This window comes from Mesoplodon bidens (genome assembly GCF_964165515.1).
Source record: "Mesoplodon bidens genome assembly, chromosome: 11".
NCBI classification, from domain to species: Eukaryota; Metazoa; Chordata; class Mammalia; order Artiodactyla; family Ziphiidae; genus Mesoplodon; species Mesoplodon bidens.
In genome coordinates, this window is record NC_138167.1 from 8,898,059 (window position 1) to 8,921,571 (window position 23,513).

Here is a 23,513-nt window from a genome sequence, read left to right on the forward strand (position 1 = left end):
GACCCAAGGCTTCCAGTGCAACTGGTAAGAGGTGATTCTTCCCTCACCACCTGGGGTGACGGCGCCCCTCCCCGCCGGTGCTGCCATCAGAAGTACAGCTTAGCAGCCACGCGCCACCTTCAGCTTCCCGAGATCAAAGGCCCCACAGCCACTTCAAGACGTTGCACATTTTAAATAAACCATCAAAGAGAGTATCAGATGGCCAGGGAATCAAAGCACACACGTCCGAGTTCCTTCCCTTTGGATTCAGTGTGACAGAGTAACCAGCTGCACAGTGGTCTCTGTCTGCTAAGCATTATGCTAATGCACTAAAGGGAGTATTCTCTCATTCAACTCTCAAAACTACCCTCTGTCAGGTGGGTGTAATTACCCCCATCACAGAGGTACACAGAGTCCTTAGGTGACTTGCCCCAAATCACACAGCTACTAAAGGATGGTGCCGGGATTCAAAGCCAGGTCTAGGAACTTCCCTGGTGGCGCAGTGGGTAAGACTCCGTGCTCCCAACGCAGGGGACCCAGGTTCAGTCCCTGGTCGGGGAACTAGATCCCGCACGCGTGCTGCAACTAAGGAGCCGGCAAGCCGCAACTAAGGAGGCCACCTGCGCAGCTAAGACCCAGCACAACCAAATAAATAAATAAAATAAATATTAAAGAAGAAGAAAACCAGGTCTTATGTCTGGCTTCATTTCTGTAACCACCTTGTTTAAAAAAGAGTCATCAAGGGATCAAAACTAGTTATAAACAGCTTTTATGTTTCATTGTAGAAACAGAGACTCTTTAGAAATAGTAGATATATTCTTTAGTGGCCCCTGACCCTTGAGGCCACTTCTCAGAAGATGCAGGAGTGAAACTACACTGAAAATTTATATTTGGATAAGGAAGGAAAGAGAAAAATCAAAAATAAACTCCTTGGAAATCAGTAACCTAAAGCAAATTAATGAAGCCAGAAATGATGGCCTCAACTGTGACAAGTGTACGTACAGGATCCTCGTGATGAGACCTCGTAACAGGATATAAGGGTGCCTTTCCTGCTGGTTTCTACTGGGCGCAGGAAGACCTTAGGGAGAAGCCAGAGTGGAGGACGCGGAGCGGTGCGGAGCCGCCTCGGCTCCTTCCTCAAGTGAGGAGCTGTTCAGGTAGCTCGTTTCTGTTTTTCCAGATTTTCCAATTTGAGAAGAAAGTCCAGTTGTTACAGCAGGCCTGGCTCCAGGTGCCTATGTTTATTGATCCTTTATCACACGCAAACTAACCGCCTCTATCCAACAGGGTACACAGGGGGCTCCGCTTCACGCGTCCCTGAACACAACCCCAGTCGGTGCTGCTGTCAATGGCTGCCTTCTGTCTGGAGAAAGCGGGGTGGAGGCAACCCACTCAAAGTCACACACTTCAAAATCGGGGCAGCTCTATGCACAGCCACATGCAAATGAGGTCAGAGCACACCCTCACACCACACACAAACATAAACGCAAAATGGCTTAGAGACTTAAGACATGACACCATAAAACTCCTAGAAGAGAACATAGGCAAAACATTCTCCAACATAAATTGTACCAATGTTTTCTTAGGTCAGTCTCCCAAGGCAATAGAAATAAAGGCAAAAATGAACAAATGGGACCTAATCAAACTTACAAGCTTTTGCACAGCAAAGGAAACCATAAATAAAACAAAAAGACAACCTATGGACTGGGAGAAAATATTTGCAAATGATGATGTGACTAAAAAGGGCTTAATTTCCAAAATATACAAATAGCTTGTACAGTTCAATAACAACAACAACAAAACCCAATCAAAAAATGGGCAGAAGACCTAAATAGACATTTCACCAAAGGAGACATACAGATGGCCAATAAGTACATGAAAAAGATGCTCATCATCGCTAATTATTAGAGAAATACAAATCAAAACTACAATGAGGTATCACCTCACACAGGTCAGAATGACCATCATTAAGTCTACAAATAATACATGTTGGAGAGGGTGTGGAGAAAAGGGAACCCTCCTTCACTGTTGGTGGGAATGTAAATTGGTGCAGCCACTATGGAGAACAGTATGGAGGTTCCTCAAGAAAACTAAAACTAGAGTTGCCATATGATCCAGCAATCCCACTCATGGGGCATATCCCCAGACAAAACCATAATTCGAAAATACACATGCACCCCTATGTTCACAGCAGCACTATTCACAATAGCCAAGACATGAAAACAACCTAAATGTCCACCAACAGATGAATGGATAAAGAAGACGTGGCATATATACACACACACACACACACACACATATATACTATACACAATGGAATGTTAACCATAAAAAAGAATGAAACTGCCATTTGCAGCAACATGGATGGACCTGGAGATTATCATACAAACTGAAGTCAGTCAGAAAGAGAAAGACAAATACCATATGATATCACTTATATGTGGAATCTAAAATATGACACAAGTGAACATATCTATGAAACAGAAATAGACCCAGACATACAGAACTGACTTGTGGTTGATGAGGGGGTGGGGAGAGGGAAGGACTGGGAGTTTGGGGTTAGCAGATGCAAACTATTATATATAGGATGGATAAACAACAAGGTCCTACTGTATAGCCCAGGGAACAATATTCAATATCCTGTGATAAACCACATGGAAAAGAATATGAAAAAGAATATATGTATGTATAAATGAATCACTTTGCTGTATAGCAGAACTTAACACACCGTAAATCAACTATATACTTCAATAAAAATTTTTTTTAAGTCTAAGCAACTCTAGATTGCAGGAAATTCTACTCAACGAATGGAGTTTGACAATTATTTGGTTTTATACTTGCATATATTGGGATTTTTCCTCAGTGAAAGAGACACAAAATCTGAAGCACGGTAGGAATTCTGTAATGAGTATTTTCCTGAAGCGTTTCTCATGTGTAAATTAGAACAAATGATATTTCCCCAACTAGGCAAAGATACAAACTCAAGTAACAGGATGGAGATCTCTGTATTTGCTCTTCCTTAAATTTAAAAAGTAGCTGAGGATGAACTTGATACGTGTGAGGGCAGAATTAGTTCTAAATTATAAAAATGCATTTTTCTCCAATCTCTGAAAAACCATTTAAAAATCCAGTCACCTGTAAAGAGTATAACTAAAATAATCCTGATCTGCTTTAACGTGGTCACCACCACCCTCTCCCCCACCCCCACCATGTCTTCTCATGATTCAGGTCAAAGGAGAAGCCAGTCTCGCAGGGCATGTTCCTGTCCTCACCTGTAAGCTTCATCCAAGGACATATCCATCCTCTTCATGATGTAGGCAATGGCGATGGTGGCAGAACGAGAGATCCCTGCCAAGCAGTGCACTAGGACACATCCATTGGAGGCTTTTGCTTTCTCTGTATGAGTCAAATTCAGAAAGGGTCGTTAGTGACAACTCTGTCCAGCAGTGAGATCTTATTTCCATTAACTTACACAATGCCTTTCATCTGGCAACTCGAAGGAGAGCCCATCTAGTTACCTATTTTTCCTTTCAATATTCTTTTAAGGAGGTAGGGGAAGATGATTTCCCCACGATTTACATATAGAACAATGAAGGTCCACGTGTGTTAATCAGCAATGTGTCCCTAACTCAGGTGGCCTCTTATTCAGTACTTTTCACCATGTAATTTTTACATTATTATTTTAATAACTTTCCCTGAGTATAAATCACACATTGTGATCACGTGATTCTACTTGTTTTGTGTAGAAAACTTCAGAAATACAGACTAGTATAAAGAAAATAACATCCAAAATCCTAAGATTTAGCTAATATTTTGTTTACCTATGTTGTCTGATACTTAAGTTTTTTTCGAATTATGTAAGAGATACATTTTTTTCCAGCTTTGAGATATAACTGACATATAACATTGTACTTTAGGTGTATGACATAATGATTTGATATATATGAGCAATTAAATTAAAACATTTTTTTTTCATTTTAAACATATGCAACACACACACATTAACTGTCTAAAAAGCAGGGAGGTGGGGATGGGGAGAGACTTAATCACAGTGATACCACATCACGACGCAAAGAGACGCCAAGTCAAGCAATTTGTAAAATGCCGACTCATAGAATCCACCTTCCTATAATTTCCCTATTTTTCTCTGGGAGACTTTTCTGTGTGTCATAAAGTGGCTCACTTAACTTTACTTGCTGAATTTAAGAAGAGGCCATGTGTGCACCATGAATCAGTTTCAGTAGGTCACCTTAATGAGGACCAAGGGAACGCTGACCTCTTCCTTGATATCCAGGAGATAACTGTCTGACTGCGTCATGCTAACTCCCCATAACATGGTAGGAGGACTCGTGAACACTGTTAGAACCAAGAACCAGGGAAATCTGATCGCACGTACTGCCAGCTCTCACTGTAGATGAGCTTTAAAAGCTTTCTCATGGCCATGGATGAAGTTATCCCACAGCCTGGAAGCAGCTACCATTTTAGCCAGTACAGTGACTTCCTTATATCTGAACAATTGTGTATGTGCTTACCCTTTACCTGCACGCTGCTGCCATGAGCTAAACTCTTCCCTTTTCATCCTTGTTTTCATTGATAACTACCAAAAGTTTACCAAACCTTATGTTAAAAGTTCTTGTAATTAACAAGGTATCCAGGGAATCTGCTCTGGCAGCTGAGTAATACAATATACAATAGTATTTCAATCTCACCACCTCTGTTATACATATAACAAATTCCCAACGTATAGGACTTATTGTTTGTTATGTACAAAACACCATAGAGCTTTAAGGTACTACATGAACAATCAAGCAGCTTCCCTTTAGACAGGGAAATCAAACACAATAAAACAATAACAAACGAACACAGAACAGCATTGAAACAAAGAAAAAAGGACACGCTATACAACCTAACAGTATATAAACACATGTACGTAAAGTCCAAGCCTTCCTGGGCTACACAGCTCTCTTCCTCCTCTCAACTATTCAGTATTTAGCCTATACTGCTCTCACCTTGGCTGCTAAGAAGCTCAAAGCTAAGGTGTTCACTCAACTTCAAGAGGCGACTGTAATTCCGATTTCACTGTGCCTTTCCTAGTCCCATAGTACCTGGTTCTTGCCCCGGTGTCCTACTTTAATGGGTACGTGTGTGAATGTGTGTTATCTTTGGACCCCAACCTCTCACTGTAAGCTGCTTCGAATTCTTATTGGAAGTAGGCTGGCTTTAAATATTGTTTTAATGTTGACAGTACTCTCTCATCATTTTTAATAATTATCATGAAACTAGACTAGGAGGACCGAGAAGGGTCTTGCTTCTAACACTCCCCCAAAGGGTTTAACACTGAGCACATAGTGTGAACCCAGTAAACACTGGCTGGCTGACCGATACATATTTTAAAAGGTAATCTTTATAAAAAATTTGAAAAAGGCTGGGAGGAAATAAAGCAATGATGATAACAGATGTGTTAGGATGCTGAGGTTACAGGTTTCTTTTTCAAATGTTCCGCGTGGTACTTATACTGTTCTTACAATTACAACTGCTTTGATGATATATTTTTAAAATCTAACTAAAACGTGATTATACTGAAGTGGGGTTCATTAGAACACATTTCTTGGCAGAATTGAGTGCTAAACTGAGTCTCTTAAGGCAAAGGAAGTAATACCTGTCGACCTGGCGGAGAGGAGAAGGGAAACATTTGAGAAAGACCCACGGTGGGGCTGGACAACCACTCAGAAAACAGCCTTGGCTGGTGCACGCTGGGCAGGAAGTGAACGGAGAGGAGGGTTCAGAGGTGGGAAGCAGGTGTTGGAGAGTCTGGGAATGTTGGGCTACGGACTCGAGGCGCTTAAGGAGCCTCTGCAGGTTCCTGAATGGGGGCAACAAGAAGGCGCTGACGGGGGAGAACTGGAAATAGAAAAAAGCAGGCTGCCACTACAACAATCCAGGAATTAGGCAAGATGTATCTATTTTTTCAATTTTATCTATTTTTCAGTTTTTTCTATTTTATCAATTCTAGGTTTAAAGAGAGAGAGAGGATAACAAATGAAATGGGTTAAGAAGGAGTCAGTGATGGGGCGAAGTTAAAGAGGCTAAAAAGAAGGAAGAAATAACGGAGGTAACAGAGTACAGCTCTAAGAAAAAATAGGAAAAGGACTTAGATAATTTTTAAAACAGCTACTATTTATTAGAGCCAATTATGAGTCAGGCACCTTGCAAGGTGTTTTACGTGCATTATCTATTTCAATCCGAACAATGTCCCTGAAAGGTAGAAACAGTATCTTTAGTCTCCAGGTCAGGAAACTGAGGCACAGAAGTTTTAGTAACTCACCTGGAGTCACTTAACCAATAATCAAATACAGTTTGGCTCCAAAGTACATGCTCTTAATTACCTCCCTGGATTGCCTACAGAAGCCCTGAGTTTGCGCGGGCGAGTGAAGCAGGAGCCCGTGCGAGCGGCCAGCCGGGCCAGGGGCCCTGGTCGGGGCACAGACGGGCAAACGCGCCCGCCGTGGCCTGCGTCCAGTAGAAGTAAAGGCAACACCCCATGAAAACTGCGTCCTTCCAACAAACCCTACTGAACAAACAAACTTACTGAAATTTAACCTGAATAATGAAAAGTATGAGCCTATAAGTTATTAAGTCCTGGTAAGAGGGTATGTCTTCAAATTATATTCTCTGCCATGACTAACCATAGCTTAAAACAGCCTGGACGAGACTAGCAACTGTAGTGAACATGGGCTGAATTCCGCAGTGGGCTGGACGTGTTCCCCTGGATTGTCTGGGTGGGAAAAGGATGGTGGCCCTAACAGTAAACAGGGCCAAGCAAGTGAACTACTGGTAAGTAAAAGTATCTTCAGATATACAATAAATCACGATACGTATTTGGGTGGGTATTTCACCAACCAGCAACATGGTAAAATTCCTTTTGCAGGAATTAAAAGTGGCCAGGAGCTCCAATGAAAGAAGAAAGAAGGCTGGGGGCAAAGTTACTCATATTCTCTTTTCTACCAACCTCCTAAAGCTTAGACACTGTCATGACTTAACAGAATCAGGTTCTATTCTAAATAGATTCTGAAATCACACTTTTAGCTGAAATTAGAGCCAATCATCTCTGGATCAATGTGACATGCAATGGGAACGTTAACTATAACTGTCGTCTTTTAAAGAGGCAAACATTGAACGAGATGCTGAATATCTCCTAGAAGTAGAATGGGGGGAAGGATTAATTGGGGGACTTTTGTTTGTGATTATTTTAATGTGAATTATCAAGCCATTTCTCTTCAGGTGTTTCACAGAATGCGTGCCAATTAAAGAGGAGACGACTTGGCAATCTGAAATCTTGAAAAAAGGAGATCTGTTTCAGAATTACCCGAAGTTCCAAAAGCACTGTCTAGAAAATTCCTCTCGCAGATGAAAGGATCTAGTGAGGGGCTTAATTTACATAGCTTCACTGTTTAAAAGGAACTAGTTCTTTTTTTTTAAACTTTCAGTAAGCAATTCAGAGTATCTAATTATGGATGAGGGTGCTCAAACTTGTGTGACTAGGGGGAAAACTAATGAAAACTCTTCACACGGACATCAAGAGTCACACCTTGTTATGCTGCTCAAGAGCAAAGAACACGTCTCCTCGGTTTAGCCACTTTCCCCCAAAACCACATTTCAAATACACATCTTCGATTTCCTACCAGCAGACCTGATCCCGAGGCACCAAAATGTCACAACAGCGCCAGAAGCTGGGAGTCAGGGAGGCTCCAGGGCTGACGGGCCCAGTGAGCAAAACAAAGTACGGTATGGACAAGACCCTGTCACAGACAACGCCAAGGAATGACCACACAAGTATCAGAGTGAGTGAGTGAGTGAGTGAGTGAGTGAGAGAGAGAGAGAGAGAGAGAGAGAGAGAGAGCGAGCGAGCGAGTGTGTGTGTGTTGGAATTTCATTAGATCCAATACTACTTGAAATTACTGGCACAGGGACTGAAGCTTAGGAATCTTGTGACATAAAGACTTTAAATGTAATGGGATTTGTTTTCACAGGATTTGACTTTTCTCTGGGGAAAACACAGCAGCAAGGCAGAAACAGTTTAAGGAACGCCACCACAGTTTCCAAACGTCTTTTATAGGATTTGACGAAGTGGGTAAAAAGTTTAATCCCAAAAGTTTAACCGATTTTCAAACACTTGCCAATACATAATCACAGATCCCGTTAGGCTTAACCCTGGTAGTGTTAAAGTTAGCTAGGATGTCACAAGGCTAGTCCTTAGGGATGGCATGGCAAACACACATCACCTTGGCCACTAAGTGAGATAAGGAGCATCATGTGTTTTCAAACTTTTGAACTGTATGAAATAGGTTCCTTTTCTCTAATGAAAAAAAAAGGGGAGGAGGGGAGGGAGGGATATACCTCTACATGAGCCTATAACCCAAAGGACTTGTAATACTACTTGAGCTACTTACCAATGAAATCTACTGACTTGTCCAACCACGGCAAAATTTTCTCACAAAAGCTATCATTCACAGGCACTCGCAGGAAATGAGATTCAGGGATAAAGTCAGGCTTGGGACAGGTGTTGCTGGCATTTAACACATAACCAATCCCATTCTGTTGCATCAGCTCCTAGGGAGGGAAAGAGCAATTAAAGCAACTAATAACATCCTAGCATGATCATTTTTAAAGAGAAAAGTTTAGCATAATGATTAAAATGACTAGTTTCCTTGAAACAATCAGACTACATTCAATCAGTGAAATCCAATAAACCTAGCACAATGACATGTAAAGACTTAAGTTTAAAGCAGAATCTAAAACTGAAGTATAGTTAATTTACAATGTTGTGTTAGTTTCAAGTGTATGACAAAGTGATTCAGTTTCAGTTATACATATATATTCAGATTCTTTTCCATTATAGGTTATTATAAGATACTGAGTATAGTTCCCTGTGCTATACAGTATGTCCTTGTTGTTTATCTATTTTACATATAGTAGTATGTATATGTTAATCCCAAATTCCTAACTTATCCCTCCCTACCACCTTTCCCCTTTGGTAACCGTAAGTTTGTTTTCTATGCCTGTGAGTCTATTTCTGTTTTGTAAATAAGTTCATTTGTATCCTTTTTTCTTTTTAGATTCCACATATAAGTGATATCATATTTGTCTTTCTCTGACTCACTTAATATGATAATCTCTAGGTCCAACTGTGTTGCTGCAAATGGCATTATTTCATTCCTTTTTATGGCTAAATAGTATTCCATTATATTATATATTATATTACATTATATCATACTATACTATATACACCACATCTTCTTTAACCATTCATCTGCTGATGGGCATTTAGGTTGCTTCCACGTTTTGGTTATTGTAAATAGTGCTTCAATGAACAGTGGGTTGCATGTATTTTTTCAAATTATGGTTTTCTCCAGATATATGCCCAGGAGTGGGATTGCAGGATCATAAGGTAGCTCTATTTTCAGTTTTGTAAGGAACCACCATACTGTTCTCCATAGCTGCTGTAACAATTTACCTTCCCGCCAACAGTGTAATAGGGTTCCCTTTTCTCCACACCCCCTCCAGCATTTATTATTTGTAGACTTTATAATGATGACCATTCTGACTAGTGTGAGGTGATACCTCATTGTAGTTTTGATCTGCATCTAATGATTAGCAATACTGAACATCTTTCCATATGCCTGTTGGCCATCTTTGTGTCTTCTTTGGAGAAACGTCTGTTTAGGTCTTCTGCCAACTTTTTGATTGGTTTTTTTTTTATATTAAGCTGATGAGCTGTTTGTATATTTTAGAAATTAATCCCTTGTCAGTAGCATCGTTTGCAAATATTTTCTCCCATTCTGTAGATTGTCTTTTTGTTTTGTTTATGGTTTCCTTTGATGTTCAAAAGCTTTTAATTAGATCCCATTTATTTATTTTTGTTTTTATTTCCATTACTCTAGGAGACAGCCCGAAAAAGATCTTACTACGATTTATGTCAGAGTGTTCTGCCTATGTTTTCCTCTAGGAGTTTTATGGTTTCCAGTCCTACATTTAGGTCTTTAATCCATTTTGAGTTTATTTTTGTATATGGTGTTAGAGAATGTTCTAATTTCATATTTTTACATGCAGCTGTCCAGTATTCCCAGCACCATTTATTGAAGAGACTTTTTCTCCATTGTATATTCTTGCCTCCTTTGTCATAGATTGACCATAAGTGTGCGGGTTTATCTCTGTGCTTTCTATCCTGTTCTGTTGATCCGTGTGTCTGTTTTTGTTCCCAGTACCTTACTGTTTTGATCACTGTAGATTTGTAGTATAGTCTGAAGTCAGGGATCCTGATTCCTCCGGCTCCGTTCTTCCTTCTCAAGATTGTCTTGGCTATTCGGGGTCTTTGTGTTTCCATACATACAAATTAAAAAAATTTTTTGTTCTAGTTCTAGTTCATTAGTTTGATGATTTGATAGGAATTGCACTGAATGTGTAGATTGCCTTGGGTAGTATGGTCTTTTAACAATACTGATTCGTCCAGTCCAAGAACATGGTACATCTTTCCATCATGTTGTGTTCAATTTCTTTCACCAGTGTCTTACAGTTTTCAGAGTACAGGTCTTTTGCCTTCTTAGGTAGGTTTATTCCTAGATATTTTATTCTTTTTGATGTGATGGTAAATGGGACTGTTTCCTTAATTTCTCCTTCTGATCTTTCATTAGTGTATAGAAATGCAACATATTTCTGTATATTAATTTCATATCCAGCAACTTTACTAAATTCATGGATGAGCTCTAGCAGTTTTCTGGTAGTACCTCTAGGATTTTCTATGTATAGTAGCATGTCATCTGCAAACAGTGACAGTTTTACTTCTTTTCCAATTTGGATTCTTTTTATTTCTTTTTCTTCTGATTTCTGTGGCTAGGACTTCCAAAACTATGTTGAATAAAAATGGCAACAGTGGGCATCCTTGTCTTGTTCCTGATCTTAAAGGAAATGCTTTTAGCTTTTCACCATTGAGTATGATCTTAACTGTGGGTTTACTGTATATGGCCTTAATTATGTTGAGGTACGTTCCCTCTATGCCCACTTTCAGAAGAGTTTTTTATTATTATAAATGGATGTTGAATTTTATCAAAAGCTTCTCCTGCATCTACTAAGATAATCATATGATTTTTACTCTTCAATTTGTTAATGTGGTGTATATCACACTGACAGATTTGTGGATATTGAAAAGTCCTTGCATCCCTGGGATAAATCCCACTTGATCATGATGCATGATGCTTTTGATGTATTGCTGGAGTCAGTTTGCTAGTATTTTGTTGAGGATTTTTGCATCTATGTTCATCAGTGATATTGGCCTGTAATTTTTTCTTTTTTTGTGATATCTTTGCCTGGTTTTGGTATCAGGGTGATGGTAGCCTCATAGAATGAGTTCAGAAGTGTTCCTTCCTCTGCAATTTTTTGGAATAGTTTCAGAAGGATAGGGGTTAAGTCTTCTCTAAATGTTTGGTAGAATTCACCTGTGAAGCTATCTGGTCCTGGACTTTTGCTTGTTGGGAGTTTTAAAATCACTGATCCAATTTCAGTACTCCTAATTGGTCTGTTCATATTTTCTGTTTCTTCCTAGTTCAGTCTTGGGAGATTGTATTTGTATCTTTCTAAGAATTTGTCCATTTCTTCTAGGTTGTCTACTTTATTGGCATATAGTTGCTCACAGTAGTCTCCTATGATCCTTTGTATTTCTGTGGTGTAGGCTGTAACTTCCTTGTCACTTCTGATTTTACTGATTTGGGCCCTCTCCCTTTTTCCTTGATGAGTCTGGCTAAACGTTTATCAATATTGCTTATCTTTTCAAAGAACCAGCTTTTAGTTTCATTGATCTTTTCTATTGTTTATTTAGTCTCTATTTCATTTATTTCTGCTCTGATTAAGTTCCTTCTACTAATTTTGGGTTTTGTTTGTTCTTCTTTCTCTAGTTGCTTTAGGCATAAGGTTTTAGGTTGTTTGAGATTTTTCTTGTTTCCTGAGGTAAATTTGTATCACCATAAACTTCCCTCTTAGAACTGCTTTTGTTGCATTCTGTAGGTTTTGGATAGTCGTGTTTTCATTTTCATTTGTCTCAAGGTATTTTCTGATTTCCTCTTTGATTTCTTCAGTTATCCACTGGTTGTTCAGTAGCATATTGTTTAGCCTCCATGTGTTTGTGTTTTTTGCAGTTTTCTTCCTGTAGTTGATTTCTAGCCTCATAGTGTTGTGGTCGGAAAAGATGCCTGATATGATTTGTTTTCTTAAATTTATTGAGGCTTTAAAGCAGAATTTTTTTAAGGGCAAAATAGGCTGTTTAAAAGATCACACATCACTAATATAGTCAACTCTCTATTATCTTCATTACTAGAGAGAGAAGTGAAACAAAGAACAGAAAATAAAACCACGACAGTTTACTATGACTTGCCCCTCCTTGGCAACTATGTAAATTTATTATGACCATGTTAGATGTAATCCCCAAAATGCATGAATAAGTGCATTGATTTACAAGGTTTGGGAGTATGCTAGAATACTTCTGTTTGTTTTGTTTATTTTGTGCTATGATTTCAGAATATATGCACACACAATGAGAACATTTTCTTCCCAAACTGAACATGCTGGTTGTTCTCTAAGATACAGTCCTAGGCCATCTTCTGGCTGTAAATACTCTCTCTGAAGGCTGACTCTGTTTCCGTAGTTGGTTTTTTTTTTTGTGGTACGCGGGCCTCTCACTGTTGTGGCCTCTCCCGTTGCGGAGCAAGGCTCCGGACGCGCAGGCTCAGCGGCCATGGCTCACGGGCCCAGCCGCTCCACGACATGTGGGATCTTCCCGGACCGGGGCACGAACCCGTGTCCCCTGCATCAGCAGGCAGACTCTCAACCACTGCGCCACCAGGTAAGGCCCCTCCGTAGTTTTAATTATCACCTCTACATGCTGATGACTCTTAAATAAATACACACACACACACACACACACACACACACACACACACACACCTTTAATTTTTGACACGTTATTTCCAGCTGCTTCCTGGATATCTCTATTTGGATGTTCCTCAGGACCTTCAAACCCAAAATGTCAGAAACACAGTACATTCTCTTTCTCCCTTCTCTGCCTCAAGTTCTGGTTTCCTCTCTGTAATCCAAAACCGGTTTTTGGTAATAACATCCACCCAGACACTTGAGCTAGAAAATGGGATCATTTCATCCCGTTTCTCTTCCTCACCACCCCCATCCTAATGTTGCCAAACCCTCCTGGTATCACCCCTCCCGTCCACCCTTTCTCTCTATTCCTAGTCGCTGCTCAGTGGTAAGCCCTCACCAAGGTAGCACAAAAGCCAACAGGGAGCTCTTGAAGTTTGCGGTGTTTTCCTCTCCAAACAACAACTAGAGTAATCTTTCTTGTAATTAAACACGCGCTACGTGCTTTATCCACACTTAGTTTCGTCATGTCTCACCGCCTGCTCCTGTCCCGTACAATCTCCAAATCCCCATCACACGTGCGTCCCCCTTGCCCGACGTTGCTCACACCGTTTCTGAGCTCAGCAGGCCCTGTTCCTCTTCCTGATGACTCCTCCACTTTTCTGCTTTGTTTAAGTTAACCTTACTATGAACCCCGCCTACTGGTGCATAATTAACCATTCTGTTCTCTGCCTGTCCAAAGGACTTTGGACGTGCTATTAGTGAGGCACCGAGCACACCGTGTTATCATTAGCAGATTCACTCTTGTCTCCTATTAAGCAGTGAAGTAGTGAGGTCTTGGCCTGATGCTTGCTTGTTTTTCTCCCTTCAGCACCAGGTACATAGCTGCACTCAGTACGTGTCTGTTCAGCTAACATCCCGTCCACCATTTTCCAGGCGAGCCTATACAACCCACTTCATTTAGTCATCCATTGCTGCCTCTCAGGAAATGTTCTTGGCCTGAAATCATTCTCTTCTAAGCAGCTCTGGTCACGTCTTCCTTTTCTTGGAATGCTACCTCCTCTACAAATCTGTTCCAACTCCAACTCCCCGAAGGACAGTTGGTCATTTTCTCCCTACTTTAGCCTCCTGCCAACTCGCTCATCCCTTCATTTACCACATTCAGCGCAATAAATATATTGTTTTACAGAAAAGGTAGACAGAGTAAATCCAGACCAGGTGTGCAGCCCTCTCAGCTGTCAGAGGACAGAGTCAAGAAACAGCTTCTGGAGCTAGGCGAGCTTCTTAGAGTGACTGACCCTCGCCTTCCCGAGGTCTCGCGGGCTCCCGTCAGATCTCAGTGGTGTTTACGACTTTTAAACGTCTTGTACACGAGCGAAGGTCACACTGTCTTCTGCCACTGTCTGATCACCACAGTGTTTCCCACGCAAGAACGGCAGCGTTACTGGAGATAAAAGTCTTTCAGGCCTTTCTCGTGAACGCTCCTTAAAGAAAGGCACCTTTTTACATTTCCATCTCCCTTCCATCAACAGTGTGACAAAGATGTATTAAATTAAATAATAAAGACATAGGAGTTTCTGAGGAGAGAGGCTGACGCGGGCAGCGTTACCTACTCTACACAAAAGACCACAGGCAAGGGCTTCCCTGGTGGCGCAGTGGTTGAGAGTCCTCCTGCCGATGCGGGGGACACGGGTTCGTGCCCCGGTCTGGGAAGATCCCACATGCCGCGGAGCGGCTGGGCCCGTGAGCCATGGCCGCTGAGCCTGCACGTCCGGAGCCTGTGCTCCGCAATGGGAGAGGCCACAACAGTGAGAGGCCCGCGTACCGCAAAAAAAAAAAAAAAAAAAAAAAAGACCACAGGCAGTGCTCAAAAAGGACAACACTAACGTGAGACAAGTCAGTGGTGAGCCTCATGCGTGACCTCCCCACACGAAGTCTAGAACAATGTACACTTCTGACAATTAGCCTAATAGTCTACCTTCTGTAGAAATGACCACTTAAACCTAAATTCAATAAAAAATGTGTTGGGCACCTTTGCAACAGGTGCTATGTTATATTAACAATATACTACTGTGGCACCTGGTACACATTAGTAAACATCTAACATTTACTGAGTGCCTCCTATGTACCTGGTACCGCGCTAAGCATTTAAATGGACTGTCTCATTTAATCCTCACAGCCACCCTCTGAATGGATACTATTATTATTCTCATTTTTAAAATGAGGAAACTGAGGCTTAGAGAGTTCATGTAATGTTTCCAAAGTTATACAGCTAACGAGTGGTCCAGGGTAGAAATCCAAACCCAAGCATATTCATCTCCAGAATCTGTCCTCTTAATTGCCATTCTCTACTGAAGTTCTTTTTAAAGCAAATTAGATGGAACAATAAAGTAACTAGCCTACGTACAGCCTTTCTTTTTAACCAAATGAAGTAACAGAATATAAAGTTGTAATTGCATCCTTTTTCACCCTTTTTAACTGTAACCAGTTAGGAAATAAAGGAGCACCCCTCTGGGCATGGACTTCTCTGAGGAGACTCTGGGAGCAACTCAGGACACTTGATGGCTATTGGAGGAGACTAATCAGTCCTATTTTACCTCTTTTTCCCCTGATTGTCACCACAGTTGCAGCCACGGGCATCACAGCGTGGCCCTGCTGCCGTGTTCACAGTGGCACCTGCTGCTCCCGGCTGAGGCCTGGCTGCCCACGTGCACGTCCCCCAGCCTCAGGCCGCTGCTGCCATGTGCCCAATGGTCATGGCCCGACGGAAAGGAAACACGAAACAGGGGCAGTTCTGACCTCATGTAAGAAACATCAGTCATCCAAGCCTACAACGCTGTTTATGTCTCAACAGTATTCTCCACATATAAAACGGTGTGCCACGAAAAGATGCATTTAAGTGGTAGCTTTAATTTAGATCACTGATGTAAGGGGGGAGGGGACATTAATGTGTTGAAATGGAGTGATAATAAAATAATTTAACCACAAAATGAAATGAGAAAAAAATGGTAGTTATACATCAGTGGAAAAAATGAGTTAAAAGGGGAAACCATTAAAAATGTTACATATATACGTAAAAGATTTTAACTCAAAACAAATAAATGTACATTAATTCACTAATTTCTTGGTTTTCTTTTTAAATAGGTTAGCTGGTTGGAGTTCTTAAGAAAATCACAACCAAATGCATCTACCACTTACACTTTCCATTCTTTAAAGAGCAAGAACTAGTAAAGCAATAAATCAGTACAGAATCTTCTAGATTATGACTGTCCCCTAAATATTCTACAGCTGCCTTCCCCCACCTAGTAAGACAGAAAAAACATAGAGCAATCTGTCTTTCCTGAATCTTTTTTTTTAAATATTTATTTATTTATTTGGTTGCACTGGGTCTTAGTTGCGGCAGGCGGGCTCCTTAGTTGCAGCTTGTGGGCTCCTTAATCGTGGCTCGCCGGCTCCACAGTTGAGGCACATGGGCTCCTTAGTTGTGGCAGCATGCATGCGGGATCTAGTTCCCTGACCAGGGATCAAACCCTGGCCCCCTGCACTGGGAGTGCGGGGTCCCAACCACTGCGCCACCAGGGAAGTCCCTTTCCTGAATCTTTTGAAAAACATTTAGCTTAGGTCATAGAAAAACAACTCTCTTTCCTCATTCATATTTCATCCGTGTATGCAATATTTTAACTAACGTACATCGTTATAATAACAAGTACATTGGCCTAAACAGGTCCGAGAACAAACACAATTGCATCCTGGTGAGCAAACTGTTCAAATGGGGTTAGGAGCCCTGCGACAGCCCAGAGCCCACTGCTGCCAGGAGACAGGCGTCCACCTGCCGAGGGCGGCAGAGCAGAGGGGTGGGCGGGGGCTGCAGTCAGCGGAGGCGTCACGTGACTGTCACGTGACTGTTCTGTTCCCTTATCTCCTGACAGTGTTTATGGCCGGGCACATAAGTGGCCGAGAGGGCATCTTATGTCAATGTTCCTGACAGCAAGAACTGGGATGGAACTACAAGTATGCAGAATGGGTTTGTTTTACAGAATCATGACTGCTTTTACTCAGAGATGGCGGTCTGTGACTTCCTACCACATTTTAAGGAATTTACGTAATTCATTCAGCGTTGTTTCAGTGTGTTGTGTAAAGCGTACACAACTCAATATTACTCTGTCCTGTCATTAAACACCATAATCCTTAGGCTTCCAGAGAGCATTTGTGCTGATTAATGTTTGGCTCAACTTTGTGCTCAGTCGACTAACACGTGCTTCCTACTGATAACATAATCTTTCTTCTCTGGCCTTCAAATATCCTTCCGACACCGTGGCCTCTGGGTTCTCCGAGCGCCTCACCTTGAGCACTCCCTCCCGAGGCCCGGGCTGGTCTCTGCCATTACCAGTAACCACAACCTCGCACAACGCGCTGCAGGATGCCACCTCCTTTCTTCCAGCTTACCGTCTTCCACCACCACTCCCGGTGTCCCTCAATCCCCCCAGGACCTCATTCAGCCTCCTCTCTGTCCTTCATCCTCATGACGTCTGTCCTTCCTTCCTGGCCCAGCTTAAATTCTGTGGCCAGTCATTACACAGTTGACCCTTGAACGACTCAGGTTTAAACTGTGCGGGTCCACTTATACATGGATGCTTTTCAACAGTAAACACTACAGTACTACAGGATCCACAGCTGGTCGAATCTGAGGTTGCAGAGGCCCTGCGGATGGGGAGGGCCGACCATGAACGATAACGAGGATTAACCCCCTCACTGTCCGAGGGTCACCTGGAATCCCTCCCTCGCTTTCACCCTCAATTACTGTGTCCCTCCGTCACCTCTTCACACTCACTTGGCATAAACCCGGCTCGTCACCGAGTCTGCATCTGCACGCAGGCAGCGGAACGTGGCCCGAGAAGAACGCTCAGCAACGCGGCTGCCGGGCCCCCTTTCCAGTCACGCTCCTCAACGGGCGCTCTGTGCCCCCGGTCTTCACCTGGCCTCTAGCCTGGACGCCGTTCCAGCCCTTCCCCATTCTTTTCAAACTCTCCATGTGTCCTCCCTCACCCTCTCTCTCTGCTCATGGATGATCCACACTGAGAAAACAGAAACAATCAGAAGGAAGTTTTGATAAACTTCTACCACTGCTTCCCCTTCTGCCAGCACACGTGCCTCTAAACCCTCCTTCCTCCTGTGACTGTGGGCAAACTCAGTGTGCAGGACAAGCACACGGGCACCAGTCCCAGAAAACTGGGAGCCCGGCTCAGCACGTGACTGCTCACTACCTGAATGACCTTGGAGGGGCTACCTGACCTCCCACAGCTTTAGTTTCCTTACCTGTAAAACAGGGCTAATGATCTCTATTTTGTAAAGCTGTTATGAGGATAAAGTGGCGCATAATATACAAGTTTCAATAAATGTTAGTTCCCTTACTTTATCTTACTTTTAAAATAACAGTTTGTGGGAATGTAAACTGGTGCAGCCACTATGGAAAACAGTGTGGCGGTTCCTCAAAAAATTAAAAATAGAGCTGCCATCTGATCCATCAATTCCACTGCTGGGTATTTATCCGAAGGAAACAAAAACACTATCTCCAAAAGACACGTGCACCCCCTTGTTCACTGTAGCACAATTTACAAAAGTCGAGACATGGAAACAACCTAAGTGCCCACTGATAGATGAATGGATAAAGATGACATGGTATTATGTATACAATGGAATATTATTCAGCCTTAGAAAAGAAGGAAATCTTGCCATTTGTGGCAGCATGGACGAACCTTGAAGGCATTATGCTAAGCGAACTAAGTCAGACAGAGAAGGACAAATACTGTATGATCTCACTTACATGTGGAATCTAAAAAACAAACAGAAACTGAATTCACAGATACAGAGAACAGACTGGTGGCTGCCAGAGGTGGTGGAGGGGAGGGGTAAAGGTGGTCAAAAGGTACAAACTTCCAGTCACAAAACAAGTAAGTCATGGAGATGTAATGTACAGCATGCCAGCTATAGATAATAATAGTGTACTGTATATTTGAAAGCGGCTAAGAGAGAAATCTTAAAAGTTCTCATCGTAAGAAAAAAAAGGAGTAGCTATGTATGGTGGTAGATGGTAACTAGATTTATTGTGATCATTTAGCAATATATACAAATATTGAATCTTGGATATAATGTTACTTGAAACGAATATACTTGAAACTAATATGTTATATGTCAATTATATCTCAATTAAAAATATCTTATAAATCACATGGTATATAAATTATATCTCAGTAAAGTTGTTGCCCACCCCCCAGCCTGTAATGTATATCTTTCACTAATTCAAACGGTCCTTTCTCCTAATTGGCCTCAAGTAGGGAAATTACACTGACTGTAGCGGGCTGGGTATAAAAAAGGGTTCAGCTGTAAAGTAGAAAAGATTACCCCCTAAGAAATTAAAAAATAGATTCTGGTTTCAAAACACAATCAAGAAAGTGTTCAAAAGTAATTTTTGTGAGTCAAAAAATAAATCTTAATTTTACTGCTATGATTTGCATTCACCTTTTTTTTTTTTTACCTTTAAGTTTCCTTCTCCTAAACCATGAAATAAACTTTGCCCTTAGTTGGACTGATTTCTAAATATGGGCTCTATGCTCTGTTGATACAGACTGTGGAGTAATATATGGAATACAGCTTAATATACAGCCTTAATACAACTGCTCTGTTTGGTCAAGTTGCCCCTGTTCATTTAGGCTGAGGACAGAGGTCCCATTAAATCCCACGGGCTCTGCAAATCGAGATAAAGGAGTTGTAATGTTTCTTTCTGAAGTCAGTGTGATGAGTGAGTTTGCATTTGCCGCTCCCTTTGTCTTCAGAATTGACCTACTTCCTCCAGGAGCCAGCCTTCCTCGGCCAGCCACGCCCTATGTACCCACCACTCACCCTAGACCCTTGTACGCCCTACCCGGTGGTGACAGTAACAGTGTCCTTATAAACCAGGAACTGCTCTTGGTGCCTGGCATAAGGCCACGTCACTGGAGCCTCACAAGAACCCTAGGAGGCAGGAATCATTTCAGTTTGCAGGTGAAGAAGCAGATTCGGGCCCGTGGCTCGACTGCTCTGGCTGGTGAGGCGAAGACCTGGGACGCGAATCCTCCCGGTCCGGAGCCGGCTCTCGCTCCTGCCTGAGTCACCTTGTTTGCGAATTACCGTCTCAGGAACAGGTCTTGTCTAACCCACCTGCACTCTGTATGGCTTCCTACACACAGTGGACCCTGAATAAATACTTTTACTGATCATTTTGACGACATGAGCCTTTGTCTTCCTGGATCACAGAGAAACCTGAAAGCAGTACTTGGCTAGACGGTGCCCAGGCTACAGCCTAACTCTCGTACGAAAACATCAGAGAAAGTGGCCGTAGTCCTGGTTGCGGGTAGAAGGGCGAGGCAGCCCAGGAGAGCCAACTGTGCGCGTGAAAAGACTGAAGTAAGAAGCTGCCCCCGAAAAGCTGACTGCACCCTGTTTAAAATGGGGAGAGAGGGGGCACAGCAGCTTTAGTGAAGAAGCCGAAGAGGTCCTGGCTCAGGAACTACGCACAGTAGGGAATTCCATCATACATCCTGTGTGTAAGTGGGAAACAAAAGTCCATTTGAAATTTTAACTGGTAAAGGAGAAAAAAACATCAGGAACTTTTGTCTTTCCCATTATAACTAGAGATTCTGGTTCAAGTCCCACTCAGTCAGATGTGAACTGGGCACCAGCAAACTGCTTTAGTGTAACAGCTGTACAACTCCAGTACAAAGACCAGAGGAGGACAGATTGTGGGAAACCAAGTACAGATGTGAGGGGAAAGGAAGTGTGTTCTTTTTGCTACCAGTGCCTTCTTACAGTCTTTTACAGAAGAGCTATGTCTTTGAGACCTAAGTAAAAACAATCACATGCTGAGAGTATTGACCTGCACCATCTGATTTGTGGAAGCACAGGCACATGTGGCACGTCCACAGTGAGAGGTGCCGAGTCCATAAGATACACACCAGATTTCAAAGACCTAGTACCAAAAACTGTAAAGTGCCAATAATTTTTTATATCGATTGCATGTTGAAATGATAATATTCTAGACATATGGTGATGAATGTTATTAAAATTAATTTCACTTGGGTTTTTTTTAACTTTTTAAATAAGTCTATCAGAACATTCTATATTATATACGTGGCTTGCATTATACTTCTGTGGGATGGTGCTGGTACAGAACATGCTGTAGAAAAAGCAGGAGGAAACAAATGTCAGCTGTGATTCAACAGACTGTTTAGATCTGTCAGTCCTTCATGACAGCCTGTTACAGAGATTTCAATTTCCAGACGATGAGGATTTCTGGTGTTCTACAAACACAGGACTTAGAGCCAGAGTAGTTTGGGTTTGAAGATGTCTCTATCACTCACTAGCTTTGAGGTCAATGACTTTCTAGCCACAAAATCTTGGGTAAGTAAGTGACATAGCTCAGAGCCAACCTACCTCCAAATCCTATTATGAGGGTTAAATGCAGTAACATAGAGAGCCTAGCATTTTAAATGATGAACACTATTATCCTCCTCAGAAATTTTCCGTGACATGCTTTTAACATATTTTAGTGGCACTTTATTACAAATAAATAAATAAATAAATAAATGGGAAGACGACTAATAAAATTAGTGGTCTTGTGGTGGATGTTCTTAGAAACTTCTAATTTTGACTAAAAAGGAACATACTATTAGGGGAGATTATAAAATCTTCATCTCTGGAGATCTTCCAGAAGAAGAGAGCACATTATTTCTCCTGGAAAGTTTGAACCAGAGAGTGGAGCAGGGAGATGAGTTTATGCTGTTTTCGAAAGAGAGGCACATCCAGTTCTAAAACCCATCAGTGGGGTGATGTTGCGGAATTTATTTAACATGTCTGGAATTACGATTTCCTCATTATTGAATGAAGGAGGCTGACTAAATGATCTGTAAGATCCCCTCCAGCACTAGGACTCTTCTCAACAGTGAATCTAGAGGCTACATACGTAGAAATTTCTACTCACCACTTTGAAAGCACTCTTCTCACCACTCCCTAGTCTGCACGTCGGTAGCTCCTAAAGCAGCTTTCTCTGTCTTCCCCAATGACTCCTTGCTCAAGCTGTTTCCCCATGAGCTTGCATAAACCACTCTCCCCCTACAACCATTTCCTTTCAAGGCATCTATGTGCCCATCCTGTTTAGCACACAGACATGTAGAAGCCAATTAAAAACAAAACTATCAGCCCCCGGCACACCTCAACTTCAGGTTCCAGTTTAAACTGCTCTCACCCTGCAGGCCTCACTTAGCTGTTAACTGACGCATTTGTTAAACCTGGAAAAGGTATGCAGCAAAATCAAGGTACCACTGCATTGAATGTCAGAAGTAACAAAAAGGACCTGTAACATAACTGCTTGTAAAATCACCTGCCAGCTGACTGGTTAAGTTTTACTGGGGGTAATTCTGAACAGGATCCTTAACTAGGAATTTTATTTCATTTTGTTTTATTCACTGATCTAAGTTATTAAATAAAGCATCTCCAGGTTTGCCCCAGGGATGCATGTGACTTTAGGAAATTAATTTTGCTTTCTGTGACACAGTTTGCTTGTCTCTCAAAGAAAACTAATAAAAATCACGTGCTCAAAGACATCGTGACCCCCACCAGAAAGGCTCAGTGCAAGCATAAGCTATCAAATTTCAAATACCTCACAGAACGAGCAGACATGTTAGCAAAAATGTCCAGGCAAAATTCTGAAGAGGCAGGAGTTTTGAGAACAAAAAAGAAAAAAAGAGCAAACAGAATGCCTCCTTGCTGCCCAGTGAGAGGGTGTTTTTGCTTTCCACGTGCTAAAATAAAGCAAGCCCACCTGGAAGCTTATTTTTACGGTCAGCCCAATTCTTTCAGCTACTCAAGCAGAAATACCCAAAAAGCAGCACTTGTAAATCACCAGCAGTTGAATTAAGCTCTTTGATTGCTTTTTCAATTAGAGGTGATGTAAATAAGAGGTTTTAGAGACAAATCACTTTCCAGGCAGTTAGAGCACTGTTTCCTAGCACCACTGGTTAAGAGCATATAAGCAGTGGAGACAGATGGATCTTAGTTCTACTGCTGTTATGTGTGTACCGTTATATATAATGGCCTCAATCAATCAATACGGCTCCTCTGTTGGGTACACCTTGTTCAGAGTGGCTCATATCCTTTTCATCCAGTATTTATGGTCCTCCCTCTTCTTTCTCAACCAAACTGCTCCAAGGGGCCTCAGGCGGGGCACCTGCAGCGCATCTTCTTAGCGCTGGTCCTCCCCATCCTTTTACCCGCCTCCCTGCCCCTCTAGCCAGGAGTCATCATGAGATCTGCCTCAATCCAAGCCAACCTCAGTCCCTTTCTAGTTGCTGCAGTAAATAAATACATTTCTATATGTGAAATAATCTAGGCGGCATTAGCCTTCCTGGGTGTGCCCAACCGCAGGTCTCATGGACCTGTAAGAACAGCACACTTGACAACAGCTTAGCCTTCCTACAGCGATCAGAACGTCACAGCAGACGGCACTGGGGAGGATCGTACGGCCGCTGGGCTGCTCACAGGGGAGCTGCACTAAGAACACGGGGTGCGTGTGTCTGAAAGGA

General features: G+C 42.1%; 1 protein-coding gene across 6 annotated transcripts in view; it reads right to left on the minus strand.

Annotated features, from left to right (window-relative positions):
- DUSP16 (dual specificity phosphatase 16) overlaps positions 1 to 23,513 on the minus strand; it is an 80,120-nt gene that overhangs the window by 1,589 nt on the left and 55,018 nt on the right. For all 6 annotated transcript variants that reach the window (XM_081249799.1, XM_081249800.1, XM_081249801.1 and 3 more), the window contains 2 exons: positions 8,430 to 8,589; positions 3,252 to 3,375 (listed from right to left, as the gene is read on the minus strand). In XM_081249799.1, the coding sequence (XP_081105925.1) occupies positions 3,252 to 3,375; positions 8,430 to 8,589 (284 nt within the window). The remainder of the gene's footprint in view (positions 1 to 3,251; positions 3,376 to 8,429; positions 8,590 to 23,513) is intronic.